At 37.5% G+C, this 21,089-nt stretch overlaps 1 protein-coding gene across 2 annotated transcripts in view; it reads right to left on the reverse strand.

Annotated features, from left to right (window-relative positions):
- LOC127649757 (zinc finger protein GLIS1) overlaps positions 1–21,089 on the reverse strand; it is a 49,715-nt gene that overhangs the window by 10,159 nt on the left and 18,467 nt on the right. The window contains exons 3-6 of one of the 2 annotated variants that reach the window (XM_052134982.1): positions 15,188–15,349; positions 5,117–5,227; positions 2,843–2,987; positions 296–428 (exon numbers count right to left, since the gene is read on the reverse strand). In XM_052134982.1, coding sequence (XP_051990942.1) covers positions 296–428; positions 2,843–2,987; positions 5,117–5,227; positions 15,188–15,349 — 551 coding nt within the window. The remainder of the gene's footprint in view (positions 1–295; positions 429–2,842; positions 2,988–5,116; positions 5,228–15,187; positions 15,350–21,089) is intronic. The other variant, XM_052134983.1, reaches the window with a different exon arrangement.

Below are 21,089 nucleotides of genomic sequence, written 5' to 3' on the forward strand. Positions count from 1 at the left end.
AGAACATCACACGCACATGTTGCTAACACTGCCAGTATATGTATTGCAGATGGATTCTTACAGTCAGTGACAAATAGCCAAATTGTCACAAGTAAAATTGCTCCAATATGTATTAGAGCAGCAAACTAGATTTGTCCATGTTGTATGTTTGTTAAAATGTATGTTGTTTCACAATGTTCTGAAGACAAGCCTTTCCAAATTCACTCAACAACTAATGTGCTTAGAAATCCTGCCCAAGACTTGATGCAGCAGTCACACTAATCATGCTCATATTGACAGATGTGTTACTAGTCACCTCTGCTGATTCATTTTGTGATTTGGAAGATGGTTGAGAGGGCTGATGGTGCAGTGTCTGGTGGATTGCTTCACACTCATATTGGTGGTTCCAGATAAGACTCTGCTGCAGGATTCGTCATCCTCTGAGTATGCTGTAAACCCATAGGAACAAAAAAGTATCTCTTAAATCTCTTTAATTACTCAATTGTTTCTCCTAGCACAATTAGAATTCTGGCAATATTTACTCACCCATCTGTTGATTCAAAACCGTACGACTTTCACCTCGTGGATCACTTTTATAGTACTTTCAAAGGGATAGTACACCCAAAAATAAATTCTCTCATCATTTACTCACCCTCATGTCATCCCAGATGTGTTTGACTTTCTTTCGTCTGCTGAACACAATGCAAGTGTTCAAAAAGCACGACTCCAGTGGTTAAATCAGTGTCTTCTGAAGCGATATGATAAGTGTGGGTGAGAAACAGATCAATATTTAAGTCCTTTTTTACTAAAAAGAATCCTCCTTGCCCAGTAGGTGGCGATATGTACGAAGAATGCAAATCTTCACCATTACTTATCGTATCGCTTCAGAAGATATGGATTTAACCACTGGAGTCATATGGATTACATTTAATCTGCCTTTATGTGCTTTTTGGAGCTTCAAAGTCCATTTTTGGGAACAATTCCTTTAAGGTTGTCATATTGGGTCTTGAAAGAACTGGTTCAGATTCAGTTTAATTAAATTGAATAGAACGACCAAGATATTCTTCATAAATTTTCCTTCTGTGATCCATGGAACAAAGAAAGTAAAATGGGTATGGAACAGTGAGTAAATTATGACAGAATGTACACTTAAGGGTAAACTAAATCTTTAAATCCTTTAAATCTCCTGAACTATGAAAGAGCAACATTAGAGCAATAAAAAAATCTCTTCGAGGAAAGAGACAGTCACATTAGGGCCATGATGATCACATAGTGTGTTTGGCTAAATTATTTTGATTTAGTGGCAGATTTTAGGGGCAGCATGGTGGCTCAGTCCTGGGTTCGAGTCCCGGCTCAACTAGGGCTTTTCTGTGTGGAGTTTGCATGTTCTCCCCATGTTTATGTGGGTTTCCTCCGGGTGCTCCGGTTTCCCCCACAAGTCCAAAAGCATGCAGGTTAAGTGAATTTGAGAATCTAAATTGCCCGGTGTGAGTGAGAGTCCCTCAGCCTCAGCCACTGGGGGTTGCGTCAGGAAGGGCGCAACCAGTGTAAAACTTGTGCCAAATCAAATATATATATATATATATATATATGCGGACTATAATGAAGCGGACCCTGTACCTACTTGGGACAAACGCTAGGAAAGAGAGTGTGGCAGATTTTAATAAACATGTTAAAGAAATCTAAAATCATTGGGTTCATTTTAAGAATTATTATAAGAGTGCTTTCAAATTTGAAAATGTAAAATTGCCTAAACTGAACAGGAATCAAGCGTCACAACAGATGTTAATATCACCTATTCCTCCTGATCTAACATTCATCAAGCTAAAAAATGAGGCAGTTCTGCTTGCTGAAGTTAATCATCTTTCAGAACCATTCTTAAATTAATACACTATTTGTCTGTTTCTGTCTGCCTGCCACATCTCTTCAAAAAGTAGCGAGCAGTCTAAGGCAATTATTGCAGACATCCCTCCTGGATTTACACTTCAGGTGTTGGCTAAAGGAACTTTGCTCTGTCTGACAGCTTCTTGACTCAGTCACAACCATTTGAAGGGAAAAGCAGCTGGAATGGAAAAGATTCTGGAGTGCGAGAGTCGTGCATGGGGTGGCTGTTTGCCCACGGTGGGTGCCCAGTGACTGAGTAAACGCTTCTCTTTTGAGCTTGTGGAACATCTGATGTCAGAAATAGTACGTAGTGCAAATGATGGGTATAGGGAAATAAGGAAGGGAGTGGACAAGGCTGGTCTGGGTACATTCTCTTCAGGACACATCTGTAATGCCAAATGGCATGTACACTTACAAAAAATTGCACTTGGATTTAAAAAATGAATTGGATAGTTTGGAATTATACAGTGTGCTTGTGTCCATGGTTCTACAATGTCATCTTTCACTAACATTGTGTGCATCTATTTGGCTTATGGTTTATTTGTGGTTATTTAAAACCTAAATAAGATAAGTTCACCTAAAAATGAATATTCTGACAACATTTACTCACCCTTGTGTCACTCAAAAACTTAATGAATTCCTTCTTTTCCTTGGAACACCAAAGCAGAGACATTTTGAAGACTAATGGTTGCTCACCTCCATGCAAATACAATATACATAGACTGGAGAGTTTAAGCTTCAAAGCACCAAAAAAGATTTGTAAAAGAGGCCCATGGACTTGTGCTCTATATTCCAAGTATTTCATAACCATACCATTTTTTTGGTCATTATTCAGTGATAATTCTCCCCCTCCAGTGAGCTGGTATACTCAACAGAACTCAAGACCTGATTCAAAAGGACTGAAGAAAAAAATCTTAGGCCTTCTAAAATAGTCAGAAGCAGAGTGAAGTTAGACCAAGAGCCATCGAGAATAACATACCCGTAAAGCTTTCTTGATGAATCTTACTGAGGGTGCCAGAACACCTGGGGTATGGGATGTGTACTGAAGGAGTAGAGCCATGGAGATGCTGCAGGCCAATGCACATATCCACAACTTCCTGCTCCACCTTATTACGTAGCTGACCCTGTGAAACCACAGAGAGCATATAAATAGCAAAAACCGGGCTAGTTGTCACACTTTTTTCTCCAGTAAATGGTTCTCAGGGTATGTTTAATTTCTACATTGCCAGAATCCTTAAAGGTATAGTTCACCCTAAAATGAAAGTTTACTCATACAATCCCAGATGTGTATAACTTTCTTTCTTCTGCTGAACACAATCTAAGATGTTTAGAAGAGTATCTCATTTCTGTAGGTCCATAAAATGCAAGTGAATGGTGGCTAGAACTTTGAAGCTCCAAAAAGCACATAAAGGCAGCATAGAAGTAACCCGTAAGACTCCAGTGGTAAAATCTATATCTTCTGAAGCGATATGAAAGGAGTGGGTGAGAAACAAATATAATTTTAAGTCTTTTTTTACTACAAATTCTCCACCCTGCCCAGTAGGTGTCAATATGCATGAAGAATGTGAATTGCCAAAAACAAAAGAAGAATGTGAAAGTAAATGTGAAGATTTATAGAAAAAAGACTTACATTTTGATCTGTTTCTCACCCACACCTAACATTTCGCTTCTGAAGATATGGATAAAACCACTGTAGTCAGATTACTTTTATGCTGCCTTTATATGCTTTTTGGAGCTTCAAAGTTCTGAAGCTCAGACATTCTTCTAAGAATTGTTGTTTGTTTCTGGAGAAGAAATAAAGTCAAACACATATGGGATGTCATGAGGGTGAATAAATGACGAGAGAATTTGTTTTTGGGTGAACTTTCCTGTCTTGGCAACAAAAAAAGCTACTGAAAATTTCCACCATTAATGCCCAGAAAAAAGATCCAGTTGGTTGAACACACATTGATCTCAGGGCAAGTTCTCACACTATATGGAGTAAGTTATCAGAATTGAACCTGTCATTATACCAGTAGTCGTAAGTTTCATCTGAACATTGGGAGGAACACGTTCCCCATCTGCCACCCCACCACTACTAGCAAAACAAAATCCATGCCTCTCTTTAAAACCACACCTGAATTAAACAGCCTATAATAAGCCTTTCAGCTAAATATATATATATATATATAAAAAAAATATATATATATATATATATATATATATTATGAAGCAAAAAATTATTCATGAAACAAACAAAAACATAAATGAAAACATACAAAAATACCAAAACATTGTAAAACAAATATCGCAATTGATAAATTGTATACATTTATGACATTTACAACACATGTGACCACCTGCCCCAATAAAATTGTGATAACATATACCAACCTGACTTTCATGAAAAATATGTTTGTCCTAACACATTTAAAAATTCTCCTTAATAATATAGTTGTCCCTTGCTGTACTGTATGCCAGTGTCGTTTGATTATGTTTCTATGTTTACCAAAGCATTATAACAAAAATATGATGATAGTGAAAATCTAGTTTGAGGGCAGAATTCACAAAAACATTTTGAAGTACTGTAGTTGTTTGACTCCAACATACAGACCCTAGAGAAAACACACATTTGTGCAATTTGACTTTTGGCTCCAAATGTTACCCCTACTGAGATACAGCCCCTGTGACAACTTCCCCCAGTGACAGCTAGCCCCTGACTCCCCTATACCACTGATGTACTACTCTGATAAAGCAGACAACACAGCCTACTGCTCATAACACATTACAGCAAAGAGATGCCACCTGACTGAGAGCACCAAAGTCCCATTGTTGCTGAAACAACTTTCTGTTTTTGATTCAATTTAGCATTCACTGAAGCTGGTGAGCATGTTTTGTATTTGCATGTCGCATCTGGCCCCTTGAGGAATAGTACTGCATTGCTTATTAGCTGAATTACGGGAACACATGTGTTCTTGCTTAGTGTGCCATAGCCATGGGAATACACAAAGATCTGCTTCATCATCCTCCTTTGTTAGAGAGCAGGAAAAGCCCATAAAACAATAGGCCTTTTCATTAGGGATCCACGGGATATAGAAGATTAGTGATGAAGTTTAATACATTAAACAATGTGACTTAATTAATCAGGTCATTAAGCTAATCTAATTATTTGCACATTGCATGTTTTTTTTAGATGATTAATTTAATGAGCGGAGCTGAGCTATTTATAATTAGTTTTTTATATATAAAACTAACCTTCAGTTGAGATTGTTACCTTGTCCTGTGCCTGCAGGGCTTTACTGGTGTGGGTCTTGACATGTTTGCGCAAGGAGCTGGGGTCCGTGTAGCGTTTGGTGCACCCTGGGAGCTGACAAGCATATGGTTTCTACAAGGATTACCATAAAAAATAAATAAAGCAGGAGGCACAGCAGAAGAGAAAAATGATGAATTATTAGTCATTTATATGCTTTAATATTCACTGGTTTATGAACGTCGAGCTAATTATTTAAAATATCTCTCTTTAGTACAGTTTTGCCAAATGGCAACATATAATTTTCCTTAACCCTCCTATTGCATTCAGGTAATTTTTGACCCGGGAGATGTATATCATAATTTTTAAATAACACATAGTTTTAAGTATGGGATCCAAACTTTGGGACTTTGTCAAGACTATCAAAATACACATAATATATGTATATATGTAATATATGTATATGTGCTAAAAATATCAATCTTTTTACACGTGTGAACAGTTCAGAATTTATTATTGATTTACAATATACTGTAGTTTTAGATGAAAACCATCAGTTTATGAATGATTTATAAGCTTGAATTCCACCTGGTCAAAATTGACTTGCAAATTCAGAAGGTGTATGCAGATTCTGAACGCAATAGGAGGGTTTAATAGTATTGTTAGAAATAAAAGGGTAGTCTTTTATAGAAACTAATAATGTGCCGTTTTCAAGCCATGTAACATTACATTTTCACTATTTATTAGAGGGAAGACACATTCATGCTGAAGTGCCCCTCAAATTGCAAGCTTAAACACATTTTTCTGGATATTTGTGCTGCATCTTTGCTCATTTAAATAGATGTTGGTGTTCACATATCGGTGTTAGTATATTATGAAAATATGAATGTTGACATTTATGAGAATTCTGTACCACAATGGAATTACATTTCTTAAATTAGATTTTTATATATTTATATATAGATTATAACATAAATAATATTATTGCATCATTTTATTTATTTGAAATTATTATTTTTGTTTGTATTTATGTATAAATATCACAATTATTATTTATGTTTCATGTGTTTACAGAAAGACCAAAAAGAAGAGAGCACAATTGACTCTAACAATTATAATGGTCAATATTACATGATCAATTATTCACTTAATTTAAACAAAAGGAGCTCCAAATGTATGAAGATATTGATACAGAGGAGAAATTCATAAATTTTAACATGTTTCTTTCTTTCTTTTGTGTCAAAAATGTACCAAATAGCAACAAATCTCCAAAATGTTATCATTTTCCCACAAACAATCTCTACTATGATTTTGAAGATTCTTTTTATGTAAAATGTGTATATGTATCATTTATTGTGTTATGATAAAATACTTAACTTTCTGAACTCAAAATGTCTGTTGAACAGTTAAGGTCTTCAGAATTACTGAAAAAAATGAGGCTTTCAAATGCTTTACATAACATACATCAGCCGCGGGACGTGCATTTTAATTCTAGGCCTTATTAAGAAAACACAGTTTCACAATGAATAAAAGGCACTATGTCTATCAGACATTATGTGGCAGTCAACTTATAATACTAACTGACATTTTAAAAACACGTCCACGCACGAAAGCCAGAACTTGAAAAGACACTTAATGCTCAAGCAAGCCTAATTTTAACTGCAGCATGACTATTTTGTGAAATGAATGTCAAAAATCATAATTTTTCATATGAATCTACCAAGGAGGTCTATAAAACCTGGAAAAAAATTCTAAATAACATTTGTGATTTAAATGTTGCTTGCAATAAATTTCGTTTCGTCCGGGTACACGGTTATGCTGCGTTCCATTCAAGTTGGATGTGGGATATTCCTACTTGAAATCTCCGACCATAAATGCATTCCATTCCACGATATTCATGTTTGTGTGACATGCTCCTGCATCTCGGCGAAATCGGAGTTGAGAATATCTGCATGAGCCAACAAGTTGTAATTCTGACTTCAAGATGTATTCCATTGCACTTCTCCTATAGGCGGCTGCATATATGAAAAAAAAACACCTAACCCAAAATTCTAACAAAAGGTTTCTCATCTGTTTTTTGTTGTATTAGGTGTCTTAAATAACATACTATAAGTTTACCAAAGTTTGACCACTAGAAAGGTGTAATTTTCAAGATGGCGTCCAAGATGGGCAGGAATGCCCTTAAAATATCCTAACTCCTTCATTATTTGACCTAGCCAAGTAATATTGGTGTCTAACCCAATGTTTTCTGGGTCTATGAATCCATTGGACTTGTCTAAATTGCACTGACATGATTACAAACTTATGGAATACATGATTTTGTGAGATTACTGTAAGGTTTTATCTTTGTTTGGGGTGAACCAGAGATGTAAAAGATTTAGCCTGTCATGTAACTCCTACTCAGTAAGTGTTTTTGGACACATACCCTTTTTTTGCTAAAACACAGACTTGGCATTCAATGTAAAAGTTATTGCACCCAAAAGTAACTTAAATTGGATTTGTATAACTCTGATCATAAAAAACTCAGAATTAGCCCGAACAGAGGCCTGTGTGTGAACCCCCTAAAATGGTCACTCATTTCAATTTGAATAAGGTAATACATATGTACTGCATCCTCTATAGATGTTTTTGAGTATAAAGGGGGCATTATACTAAACCCAACAGAACAAAATCCACAATTTTCAGCAATTGACATTGTTGAATTAGCTTGAGGAAAAAGTACACTCCAAATGCAATTTTGACCATGAGTCATGTTGTTGTAAACCAAGAAACTTGCCCCATTTGCTGTAAAAACTTAAGAGATGGCTCTGATGTGGCTGAGGTTCATCAGAAGGGAGCTGATGGAATCAACAATGCAAGTGTACAAAGAGGTGACGACGTACACATTTCCTCTGGTGAAATAGTACACTCAAAATGTCGACAGAAGTACATAAATAAAAAAGACATTAAAATCCAACAAGAGAATAAAGCTGAGCCACCAAAAAGAAGTGCCAGAGTAGCAACTGGTCCTTTCAACAACCAAACCGATTGTCTTTTCTGTGGGACTACGATAACACATGGAAGTAAAGACACAAGTAGTGTTAAGACTGATATGCTCGCAGAGTCCATTCTTGAGTGTTGTGACAATCGTGCAGATCAATGGGCTTTCACTGTGAAAGGCAGGATTGAGTATTATGGCCGGGATCTACATGCTGCAGACTGTGTTTACCTCCACTTATGCAGTAGTAGTTTTTGTAACGGATATAACATACCGATGCAGTTCCAGAAAGACCCAGAGGCAAAGCGCAGAAAGTCTGGCCGGCCCAAAAATGAAGATCAGGAGCAGGCATTCATGAAAGTTTGCTCTTACCTCAAGAGTAATGATGAGGAACAGTTGACAATTACATATCTTCGAGACAAAATGAAGGAATCTCTGACAAACCCAGATTCTGAACCATATGGATATCAATACCTCAAGAGAAAATTGAGGGAACAGTACCAGGACAATGTACATTTCACTGAAGGGGAAGGCCTCCATGACATAGTGACAATAAGAGAGAAGACATCACAAATACTACGATCTTATTTCAGCGAACAAGAAAAGGATAAGGAATCCCAGAAACAAGCGATCATTCAAACAGCTGCGCGATTGATCAAAAGTGATATCAAGTCCAATGTCCCATCCGTTACGGATCAGTATCCGAGCACAAAGTCACTTGAGCTTAACTCTGCCCTTTCGTTTGTTCCTGAGACTCTTCGTACACTTTTGAATTGTCTATTTGTGGGTAAGGAGACAAGCCGAAAGGTTGCAGGAATTGGACAGGCAATTGTCCAGGCAGCACGACCACGTGCTGTGGTAGCTCCATTACAACTTGGCCTTGCAGTGCAGGCACATCATATGTATCGGTCACAATTCCTGGTGGATACCCTTCATGGAATGGGATTTGCTTCATCATACAAGGAAGTTTTGCATTTTGAAAAGAATGCAGCAGATTCAGTTGCCCCAGATATGTTAACGGATGACATAGATGTGCTGGACATGGCACTTCTTTTTGCCGGGGATAATGTTGACCACAACATCCTTACTATTGATGGTAAAGGGACCTTCCACGGAATGGGAATCATAGCAGCAATCACTCCAGGGCGAAAAAAGGATTGTATCATTCCAAGGAGACACATTACCAACCTAGATTTTGCAATGCAAAGTAAAATCCCAGTCATCGAATATCGCGTTGCGAAACATGTGCGCCAAACCATTGTGTTCAACGACCTCCCAGCACTGATCAACTGTGACAGAACAGTTGATGTCCTGTGGGAGCTCTCACTGAACTTCAAACAACAAACCCCAGGGTGGCAGGGAATGATGCATATCATTCATCAAGGACTAGAACATCCAGGCCAATCATCAGTTGTGTTCCTGCCAATGATTGACCTGTACTCTGGAGACAAAACGTGTATTTTGTCCACCTTGGATTTTGTTTGTGGCCTGGCTATCAAACACAATGCTCCATCCATTATTACGTTTGATCAGCCACTGTACTGGAAAGCAGCAGAGATGATCATGGATGCACCACAGAGTAGTCCCCTGAAAAGCATAGTCTTAATGCTTGGAGGTTTTCATACTTTTATGAACCTACTTGGTGCAATAGGCACACTGATGGAAGGCACGGGACTCAGGAACATTATGGAAGTTGTCTATGGATCAAATGCCGTCCAGCACATGATGACTGGAAAGTCAGTGCAAAGAGCTTTTCGTGGACATTTGCTGGTGGACAGATGTCTCAATCACCTGGTTGTGTCAGAGCTGAAGGAGGATGACTCACAGTTTGAGTCATTGGTGAACCAAGCTGGAGAGATGTACTCATCCATGGTAATGAAAGAAACAAATTTGGAGAGTGCTGCAGCATCAGATATGCTGAACCATATCAAGGAAAAGGTGGACACGAAGAGGGCAGACCTTAGCACAAGGTCAAGAACCAGCCGGCTGTGGGTAAACTATCAGAAGATGCTGCAGACAGCTCGAGCTCTGATCAAAGCAGATCGTACAGGATCTTGGAAGATGCACTTGCGCGCAATGTTGGACTGTCTGCCAATATTTGCCGCTGCTGGGCACTACAACTACCTGAAATCGGCATATTTCTACCTCCAAGAAATGTGCCAACTCGAGACCAGACACCCTGATGTACATGAGAAGTTTTCCAGGGGTTTCCATGTGATCCGCCGCAGCAACCAGTACTGGGCAGGCCTTAGCTCTGACCTTGTCATCGAGCAGACATTGATGCGATCCCTGAAAACCAGTGGAGGCTTGACCCATGGAAGTGGAATGACTGAAGAAATGCGAGCATTGTGGACCATGTCTACACCCATCACATCTGAATACAACAACGCCATGCAGGAATTCAATGACCTCACCTACATGACCAGCGAGCAGCACAGAGAATCCTCAGAAGCAAGAATGAAAAGAGATCACTCTGATCTAGAAAAGATCAAGGAAAAGCTTAGCATTTACACACCATTCTCTCCAGACCCATCTCTGAGAAACATTGTAACTGGTGTTGTTGCCAATGAGGAGGTGAATGTGCATGAGTTTGGGACTGTTGGCAATGAGATCATTGAAAAGATGATTGGAAAACCAGTTTTTGGAATATCCTTCAAACGGAAAGACAGAGCAAAAACCCTTGCAGATGACTCCACCATCAAAGTTGCCCAAGACCGAACCATTGATCCTTCTTTGCTGTTCCAACAGTTCCTGATCATGTCGAAAACTGAACAGTTTTCACTGGAAGATGTAATGAGCTATGAGCTCTGCTCATTTCCTTCAGCCCTGTTCGAAGGAAAGGAAATCTTCCGTAAAGCCAATAAGCCCCTACTAGAGCAGGCAGTCACTGAGTTCTCAAGCAAGAAATCTAACAAAACTGCCCTGGATTCCATCCCACCAACTGAGCATTATGTCCTTGACGGTGGCTCTCTGGTTCACCGCTTGGCATGGAAAAAGGGTGACAGTTACGGTGCCATTGCACAGTCATATGCAGACTTTACCATACGCCATTATGGTAAAGCAACAGTCGTTTTTGATGGTTATAGCGAAGGTCCTTCCATCAAAGACAATACGCATCAGAGACGTGGTGAAAACACTCACCCCATTGTTATCTTCAATGCAGAGACTGAGTTTGTGGGAAGAAAGGATGATTTCCTTTCCAGATCTGGCAACAAACGAGAACTGATCAATCTTATGACTGTGGAGCTGGAGAAGAAGGGCTGCACTGTTATTAATGCATCAGGTGATGCAGACGTGGACATTGTCAAAGCTGCAGTCAAGGCCTCAGAACATCAGCCCACAACCTTGATAGGGGAGGATACAGACTTACTCATTCTTCTACTCTACTATGCTGGGACGAATAATAGAAGCCTCTATTTTCGTTCAGACAAGTCCAAAGCAACTAAAGTGTACAACATCAGTGAGATGAAACAAGTCCTGGGTACTGACTTGTGCTCCCAGTTGCTGTTTATTCACGCCTTCACAGGATGTGATATAACTTCACGCATTTTTAGTGTTGGCAAACAGACAGCATTCCAGAAACTTGTGAATGGTGAATCAACCATCCAGTCCTGTGCAAATGTGTTTCTGCTCCCTCATCAAGCAAGGAATGTCATAGAGGACTATGGGACCAAGGCAATGGCAGTGTTGTTTGGCGGAAAGAGTACTGATTCACTTGCCTCTTTGCGCTACAACCTTTTTAGCAAGAAAATCGTTACCGCCAAATCATTTGTTACCCCAGAACGTCTGCCTCCAACTGAGTCCTCAACCAAATACCACTGCCAAAGCGTTTACTTCCAGATCATGGTGTGGATTGGAAAGGAAGGTGACATGAACACAGTGGATTGGGGATGGAAACTGCTGGACAACCAGTTCCTGCCAGTTATGACCAGTAAGACTGCTGCCCCAGAAAGCCTCCTGCAGATGATCCACTGTAATTGCACAACTGCCTGCCGAACACAATGGTGCAGTTGCAGGGCATATGGACTACCATGCATGCCTGCATGTGGACCATGTCAAGTTGGGAATTGTGAGAATCACTATAATCAACCTCTATGGGAGGAAGAGTGTGACGACTAATGGTAAATCTAGTGAAGGTCACAGTACAAAAAAGTATAAAAAATAAACCAGAATAAGAGGAAACAACTGAGTACAATAGAAAAAGATATGTATAAATAAAAAATATTAAAATATATAAAAACAAAAGGCAAAAAAAAAAAAATGCATTATAAAAATATTAAAAAATATAAAAATAAAACACACAAAAATAAAAGGGGTTAGCGGTACTGAGCCTTCACGTGACAGCCCTGTTTTGACTAATTTTACAGTGCCACACAGTTCTAATGAATTTATTCATTATTGGAATCAAAAGAATGGTTATGAACCACAGGAACCACAGAAACCACCAACACTAGGCAAAACGATATGAGAAAGGAGAAATATGCAATTACTTAAGGGAAATTGTACTTATTTTTCACATAAATATGCTTGTAACCAATTGCTTTAATATATAATTGTACTTGAAGTCACTTATCTACCATGCAAATATGCTAATTATAATATTACATGGCCAAAACATGTATCAGGCACCAGTATTCCTGGTCTAGGAGGAATACAAAGGAGTAATGGTCATTTTAAGGACCTGATGGCCGCCATTTTGAAAATGGGGCCTTGCTTGGAGTCAAACTTTGGTAAACTTTTAGTATGTTTTTAAGTACATCTGATATCACTGTAAACCACTGATAAACCATTTGTTAGAATTTTTTTGGAGTCAAGCCATATTTGCAGCTGACTACTAGTGGAAAAGCCGACTTTCCGAGTTGAATGAAAAGCAGCACAACTTTTCAAAACTTGATTCTCCTGATGTTGCTATAACAATGCCAAACGCACTTACCAATTTACTTGAAGTGAAAATTAGTCCTCATTTCCTGTTTAATAAATTAAGCAATGCAGAACATCTCGCGATAGCGGCAGTGTTGACAGCCGACTCGTCAGCAAGATCTCCTGCTTTTCGCTTTCAAATTACGTACGTCACTTAAAGCGTGATTGCGTCACTCAAGCCCAGCTAGAAGGCTTCGACCGAGACATATCCTAAAGATCACACCCACAAGAACAAATAAATCAATCTGATTGGCTGATGAATCTGACAATCTGACTTTAGCTGCTCATTCATTTGCACTGTTGAGGGTCTCTGTGGAAATTCGAGTAGCCTCTCGCTGCATCCTGCGGTGGACATCCAACCCGGCCACACACAAGTGTGACGTCAGAAGCCAACCCATTAAAGTGATAAGAGCTGCTTTCAACAGGTAACATCTCATTCTCATACAACTCATTCGTATTATGTTGAACAGTGTTTATACTAAAACCGCAAGTGTGTTTTGTGCATTTTGTTTCGCAGTTACCTTCGTCTTCTAGTCTACTCTTCTCGATGCTTCTTCCTGTTTTTAAATGTTAAAGTTAATGAGAATGTGTCCAATTTGAGCATGGGCGTGGTGGCTTCTGACGTCACACTTGGATGTGGCCGGGTTGGATGTCCACCGCAGGATGCAGTGAGCTGTACTTGGGAAATTCTGCTGGCCTGATGGGGTGGAGCTCAGACTCACAAGCTGCTTCAGCAGGATCTCGACTTCGGGAATGCGATTTGTGAAACATCTGTCACACTTCCCTTGTAAGCATCAAGGAATAAATTCTGACTGAATAAACTTGAGTTTTTTCTCTATTTGTTTGTAGATTAATTAAGAGTGGATAGTGATTAAAAATACATAGGCAAAAAGGTGAATGAGAATGAAAGGATGAAAAATATGTATTTATTTGGCATGTTACACAGCAGAGAAGGCTTTGCTGGCCACTATCATACATGCATCAAACACATTCTCAACAGGATATGACAGGTGCAGAGGGATACACGAAAAATATTTTCGAAATATTAGGATATCACTGCATCTGTCCACTCCAAACATTAACCATGTTCTATACATATTCTGAAAAAAGCGGCAAGGCTACTAAGTAGTAATGATATGGCTACAAATTTATTAGAGAGCATGAGTGTCATAGAGAGTTAGGTTTAGAAAAAGTTTTTTTTTTTTTTGTTTTAATTGAATAACAAAGTCTGGCTGGGGATTAAACATGGTTCATGTTAATAACATAAAGTGGCATAAAGATAACAACCCTGAACAAAAGATGCTCCACTAATCTATATATTGGTTTAATGACACAGCTGCCTTCAAGGCCTACTGACAGCAGCAAACGAAACCACCCTGCTCTGAATTAATCAGCTCTGTTGACTTACTGTAAGTGTGCTGAGGAAACACATATCACTCGCAGGCTGGTTGTTACAGAGCTTTAGAGACTGGCATGAGACCCACTGTGGTAAAGCTGTAGAGAGAGATGAGCAGCTAGAACTGGTAGACGTCACTGTTATTCGTCAAGTCATAAAGTAAAAGGAGATCTCTCCACACTGATAAACTATAATTCCTTACGCTGATATTAGTGTAAATAAAACCCTGTTCTTTTTGGGGACTACTACGTCTGGAAAAAATTACAAGTAATCTTTCCTCGCTTGTTTTTTTTCATTATTGGGGATTTGGTTGATAAACACCATAATGCCATAGAGCAGCAAGACAGAAGCAAAGATGTGAAAAGAGGAAATAGATGAGGCGTGGTGGAAGGAGAGAAAGAAAAGAGGTACATATAAAGTGCATTTCATTTAAACATGCAAACAGAAAGTGCTATATTGAACATATTTCAACCAGAAACTTCATAACAGTTCAAACTGAGGGAACACGTGCCCATTGCTAGAGCATAGCACTAACAATGCCATGGTGTGGGTTTGATTTGAATCCACTTCCATCGCTTTAGACAAAAGGGTCTGCCAAATGCATAAATGTAAATGTGAACCCTCTCACATGTCGCATGTAATTTCACATCATAAAGTGGCTTTTATGTGTATATTCATGGTGAATATATGTCATGATATAAGAAGAAACATCATACATCCATAAATATTTATTTCAAGGCATTTATTAATGGCTTGTGTATTTTAACCTAAAGGGCAGAGAGAATGTCATGGTCATACGTACAGTGTCCAGGTGTGTCCGCTGGTGTTTGGCTCGATCACTGGAGTTGCTGAAGGCTTTGAGACAGCCAGGATGCTGGCATATATAGGGCTTCTCGCCAGTGTGGCTGCGTAAGTGTATCTTTAGGTTCTCCAGACGGGAAAACGCCTTATTACAGCCTTCAAACTACAAGAGAACACCCAAACAAACATAAGCATATGTGAAAAAGCCCTCAAAATAGCATAAAACCTTAATATCTTCAGGTCCCCTGCCTGTATTAGCATGGAAATACACATATGCATGCAAGTTATGACATATGCTTTAGTGGCAGACACCACAGCATGCTTTGCACTATAAGCAGGTGATTAAATATAGCAAATCCGTTTAATAAGTAGGAAGAGACAGAGCCAGAAACAAGAAGGATTTAGTTAAAGTATTGCTTACGTACTGCCATCGCACCTCCTCAAAAAACAGCAAAACAGACTGTAAGATCTATGGCATTGGTAAGCTCTTTATAACAAGCTGTGTTTGATAGAAAATTAAAGGGATAGTTCCATTATTTTTCATTATTTAATCACCCTCAAATTGTTCTATATGACTTTCATTCTTTCATTGAACACGAAAGGTGATGTTAAGCCAAGCATACCCTACACGACTTCCAGTCGGCTCCCTGCACACACCCACTCACTGGCTTTTGTTTTCTGTCATAGTGGTGTGTACAACCATTCATTCCCACCTGAAGCCCTGTTTACACCAGGTATTAACATGTGTTTTGGATGATCTGATCACAAGTAGACCTGGTCGTTCTTTTGATCACTTGTGTTTGGATTTCAAAGGGAGAGTCTCTGATTTCATGACGGCATACATTAATCATTACAGCAGTGTATTACTGCATGATAATAAGGTGCAAAATGTAAAAGAAGAAAAAAAGCACTATAAAGCTGCATTGTTTATCTTAATTATACTTATATTTAATTTTAGCAACAAACATGATGTTTAGAGCAAAAGTCATTTTAGTGAAATACCTGTATTAACTGTGCTTCTCACCTGTGTCATGGCATGTTGATGTAAGGCATACTGAAGAGGATCTGTGAAGTTCTTGTGCATGTATATGTATTCGCTTTTTAAAATGTTCAGATTAGAGGGTTATTTTACTTTTACTTTATTTACAGATCACCAAAAAACGCATCTTAACCTCCTGTGATCCAAGCGTGACTACTGTGTGCATTTTCCATTTCCCTTTTTGATTTGTAACTAGATGCACCTAATAAACAAGAAAAAAAGAAAATAAATAAATACAATTCTAGAGCAAATAGTTTTCCTAAAAATTGATGCCAACATATGTGGACTAAGAGACCAAGTTGTGAAATTTTAAATAATACCAAGTTATAAAAATATCAATATAAAAACTATATTTGATTTTTTTTCATGAAATTGTTTATAATGGTTTTTCATGTTTTTGAGATGTTACAGACATTGCATCAGAAATTAGCATAATTAATTCTGATTCAAAGTAATGGCTAGTATCATCCAATCACTACCAACCATGTTAAAATAAAATTATATGTTACAAATTTTGAATCTATGAACTGTTTACCATCGTCCGATGTCTCCCAAACATGTTGAGTGGTCCACATATCATGTGCAGCCTGAAATGAAACTTTTGGTCGGATTTTAGGAGTGCGTTCACATAGATACAAAGAGAGCTATAAGATGCACCCTTGCTCCATATTTAGTAAATTACATACCCTCCTGTGTGCGGTCTGTCTGCACTGGTCTCAGAACAGTTTGAAATGCAACTTATTTTCATCCTAACTATATATAAAGCCTCTGAAAGTAACATTTTCAGCTTTTGGATGAACCCATAGATGTGAAAATGCATTTACTAATGTTAAGACGAGACAGCGGGTAGGGAGACATCGGTGATGTTTTATTTTATTTATTAATATTTTTTATCTCCTGCTTCTCAATGCTTTGCTCTCTTTTTGCTCTCCCTCTCTCTGTATTTCATTGGCTGTTGCTCATTGTTGTCTCTCACTTGTTGGGATATTGCGCACACCAGACGACTCATCTTTGAAGCAGGCTAGAAATTCGTTGTTGCGCAATACACGATCATTGGTTCTGAGACTTCTCGTCACAGACACCAAGTCGCCAACTCAAAACATCAAAGGAGTCGAGCTTGAGTCAAGTAGTGTGCCCTAGGCATATAGTCACTATTCACTTTCATTGCATCTTTTTTCATTCAATAAAAGTAATATGGAAGCCCAGGAGTGCCATTTAAAAAAGAATGAAGGAATACATTATCAATCTATTAAATTGAAAATAAAAATGTGAATAAACCAATTTATAAATGGACAAATTAAAAAGATTCATTTAAATGTGTTAATTTAATTCTTGTTTAAAAATGTAATTATATTTAACAATAACATTGTGCATTAATAAATCATATTTATTCAATGTTTAAAATGTCATTAAATTTAGCAATAAATAAGTATATTAACAAGTATTTTAAATTGCATTTATAAAGGTATATGGCAATTGCGTTTCCTTATCCATTTGACAATGGCTTTTCTTTTCATTCAGCTTTTCCTTTTCTTTTTCCTTTTTCTTTTCTTTCTCCAATTGAAAATAGAGTAAAAAAAAATGCCATAGGACTGTTGAATTGTTGGAGCAACAAATGAACTTTCGACTCAGTTATAAGACACACCCTCTCTCCAACATGCCACTCGAAGAGTATGTAAGATGGCCTGTCTTTGGATGACAATACGAGCAGTTTTTATGATATTATTGTATCTGTGAATCTTGTGCATGAGAAATGGATGCGAAACATATCAGAAGTTAATGGTGGCTCGTTTGCTGTTACTGTGAAATGCTGAACACGGCCCTAACTGAGCATGCACAGTGATATGTGTCCAGGATGGGAGCTGGTAATCGTGATGCTGTGAACAGAACCAGCCTCCCCACCCATGCCCCGAACTGAATGCATGCGAAGGAGGTGAGCAAGGGCAACAGCTTGAGTCGCTGGAGACTGAACGTATACTGTAGAAAACATACATCCCCTTTTAGTTATAAAAAAAGCACTGTTTGATCATCTTTTAAATGTATTTTTATTAGAATAATTGCTTGTGTATGATCGAAAAAGGGCGGACTCTTGGAATTACGGTCAGCTGAGTATACAAAGAAGGCAAGTGAGCACACATTTGTGGAACAAATGGTAGTGTTTAAATTTATGTTGTTTATTACTTGCGAAAGTGTCTTTCAAAATGAAAAAAAAAAATATATATATATATATATATATATATATATATATATATATATATATATATATATAAATTGTTTTACCTCTTCACTGCTAGAATTGTATAATAATGAAACAATCACATAACTTTTACTGGAAAAAAAAAAAAAAAGACCTTCTGGTTGTGTAAACGAAAGATAACACTATATTGAGCTTTATAAACAGAAACAGTTTAGCAAAGTTTCACCATGTCCCAGTGCTTATGATCGATGATCTCTCAGTGCACAAAAGTTACAGTAAATGGGCTTTGTTCACAAATATGGCAGAGAGAGAGAGTGGTCATATATTAATGAAACAGGTGATTAGCTGTATGGTCAGGCAGTGCAGAAAAGCAATTGCTTTAGTACAGGATCTGGTGGTATTCTTCATTGGCTCAGTACAAGCGCTGAAGTAGGGTGAGGCAAATGGCGGTTGCTGCATGTGTTTCAGTTCAAGATGCAGGTTGGGAGGCTGGTTCTGTTCACAGCATCACGATTACCAGCTCCTATCCTGGACACATTACTTTGCATGCTCAGGTAGGGCCGCATACAGCATATTGTTTTTAAAGTGTATATATATTGACATATTCATTCAAGTTTTTATTTTCAAATTAATAGATTTAATCATTTATTCCTTCATTCTTTTATAAATGGCACTCCTGGGCTTCCATAAACAATCTCCTTTTGTTTTCCATGGAAGAAAGTAAGTATTATGGGTTTGGAACAACATGATGGTTAGTACATGATGACAGAATTTTCATTTTTGGCTAAAATATCCCTTTAAGAAAGCTGAACTGGGCTCATGAAAAACTACATGACAATTTTTCAACACTAAGAATGATTCAGTTTTGTATCAAGAATATTTTTACCACAGTTACATAAGATTTGCAAAGATTTAAAACCAGAACTCTCTTGACATGAACCAAAGTCATTGAAAAAGGCACAACTGATTGTAATATGACATTAAGTTTAAAGATTGTGTTTAATATCAAGTCAAGCAAAACCGTAATCATCCCTTTGTTGTAAATTGCAATACATGCTACTCATATTCCCAATTCATGCACATTTTTTAGGCCTCTTCTGAAGATCTGCGCACACCGGCACACACTACAAAGTTTATTAAACAGAGCATGTTCAAAGCTGGTTCCTGTTAGAGCACGCTTCTGCTAAAGTTGTTTGAGTTGGAGACAGGTCAGCGAGGGAGTCAGTAATAAGCCCAGCTGATTCAAGGTGGCAGCCGCAGTCATGTAGACTTATGGTTCAAACAATTCTGTAAAATTATAAAAAACAATTTAAAAATTGGGCCGTCACAGGTGTGATGTCATGATAAGTTTGTATGAAAAATGAATCAGCTCTCATTGAGCATCTTTGCATCTCTGCATTTATAACTGTAAGATTTAAATTATGTACACATTTACAGTTATATTTATAATTATTCATTTAGCAGATTCTTTTATCCTAAATGACTTGGTTAATATATATATATATATATATATATATATATATATAAAAAAAAAATTCATGTTAAAAGCACACTTACTGCACATAATGTACTTTTACTTTTTGTATACTTTTGTCATATCAATATCTTTTATATCAACAAGCATATTTTTAGAAAATCCATTGTGCTGATAGTTTTATATTTATGGCTATGCTATTTAATATCTCATCAAAACAATTTAGTATCATATTAATTCACTCATGATTGATGGTAAAAATCAGGCAGAGGCTACAGTATTTGCACAGTATGCAAACACCCTACACCAACCTCTACCCCTAAATCTAACTCTAACCTTCCCTTACAAAAATAAACCATGGTTTTACTATAGTAACCATAGTATCACCATGGTATTTTGTCGTGAAATCATAGTAAACATGGTTACTATATTTTCACCATATTACTGTAGTAACACCATTGTTAATTGCATTAAAACTATGGCTTCTGCAAAAAAGATGGTTCATGAAATACAGTATTAATATAGTAAAACCATGTTTACTTTCACCCAAATCAAACATTTCTCTCAACTCCCTGACCTTCACCTTGAACAAATCACTGCGAGGGAATCAACCTTAATATAATTAAGTAGTATATATTATTATAAGTAGTATTTAAGGAAATATTAAAGCGATATTTCACCACAAAATTCTAATTATTTCATTGTTTACTCACCCTTATGCCATCCCAGATGTGTATGACTTACTTTCATCTGTAGAACACAAACAAAGATTTTTAGAAGAATATTTCTGCTCTGTCGAACGATGTAAGTGAATTGTGACCAGGGCCCGCGTTCACAAAGATTTTTATCTTAAAAATATGAGTTCTCCAAAGAGTTCCTAGCTAGGAGTTATTGCTTAAAACCTATTCACAAAACTGCTAAGAGCAAGTTTTACTAAGGAAATCTTAAGATAAGAGTAAGGCAGAGTTGACCTCGTTGCTATGGATGATGTCATGTTTTAATAGAGCGCTCTTTTAAGTCACCCACAGTGATTGGTAGACAATGAACTGCTATTTGTCAGCTAAGACAGACAATGATAGATTTTTGATAGAGTTGTCAAAACCTTTATCTCTGGTGTAAAAAGTTTGTGGGAGAGTACAATAATAAAAACATCATCACCATGGTGACATTGTTTTGAAGGTCAATGTCAACAT

The sequence above is a fragment of the Xyrauchen texanus genome, chromosome 9 (assembly GCF_025860055.1).
Source record: "Xyrauchen texanus isolate HMW12.3.18 chromosome 9, RBS_HiC_50CHRs, whole genome shotgun sequence".
NCBI classification, from domain to species: Eukaryota; Metazoa; Chordata; class Actinopteri; order Cypriniformes; family Catostomidae; genus Xyrauchen; species Xyrauchen texanus.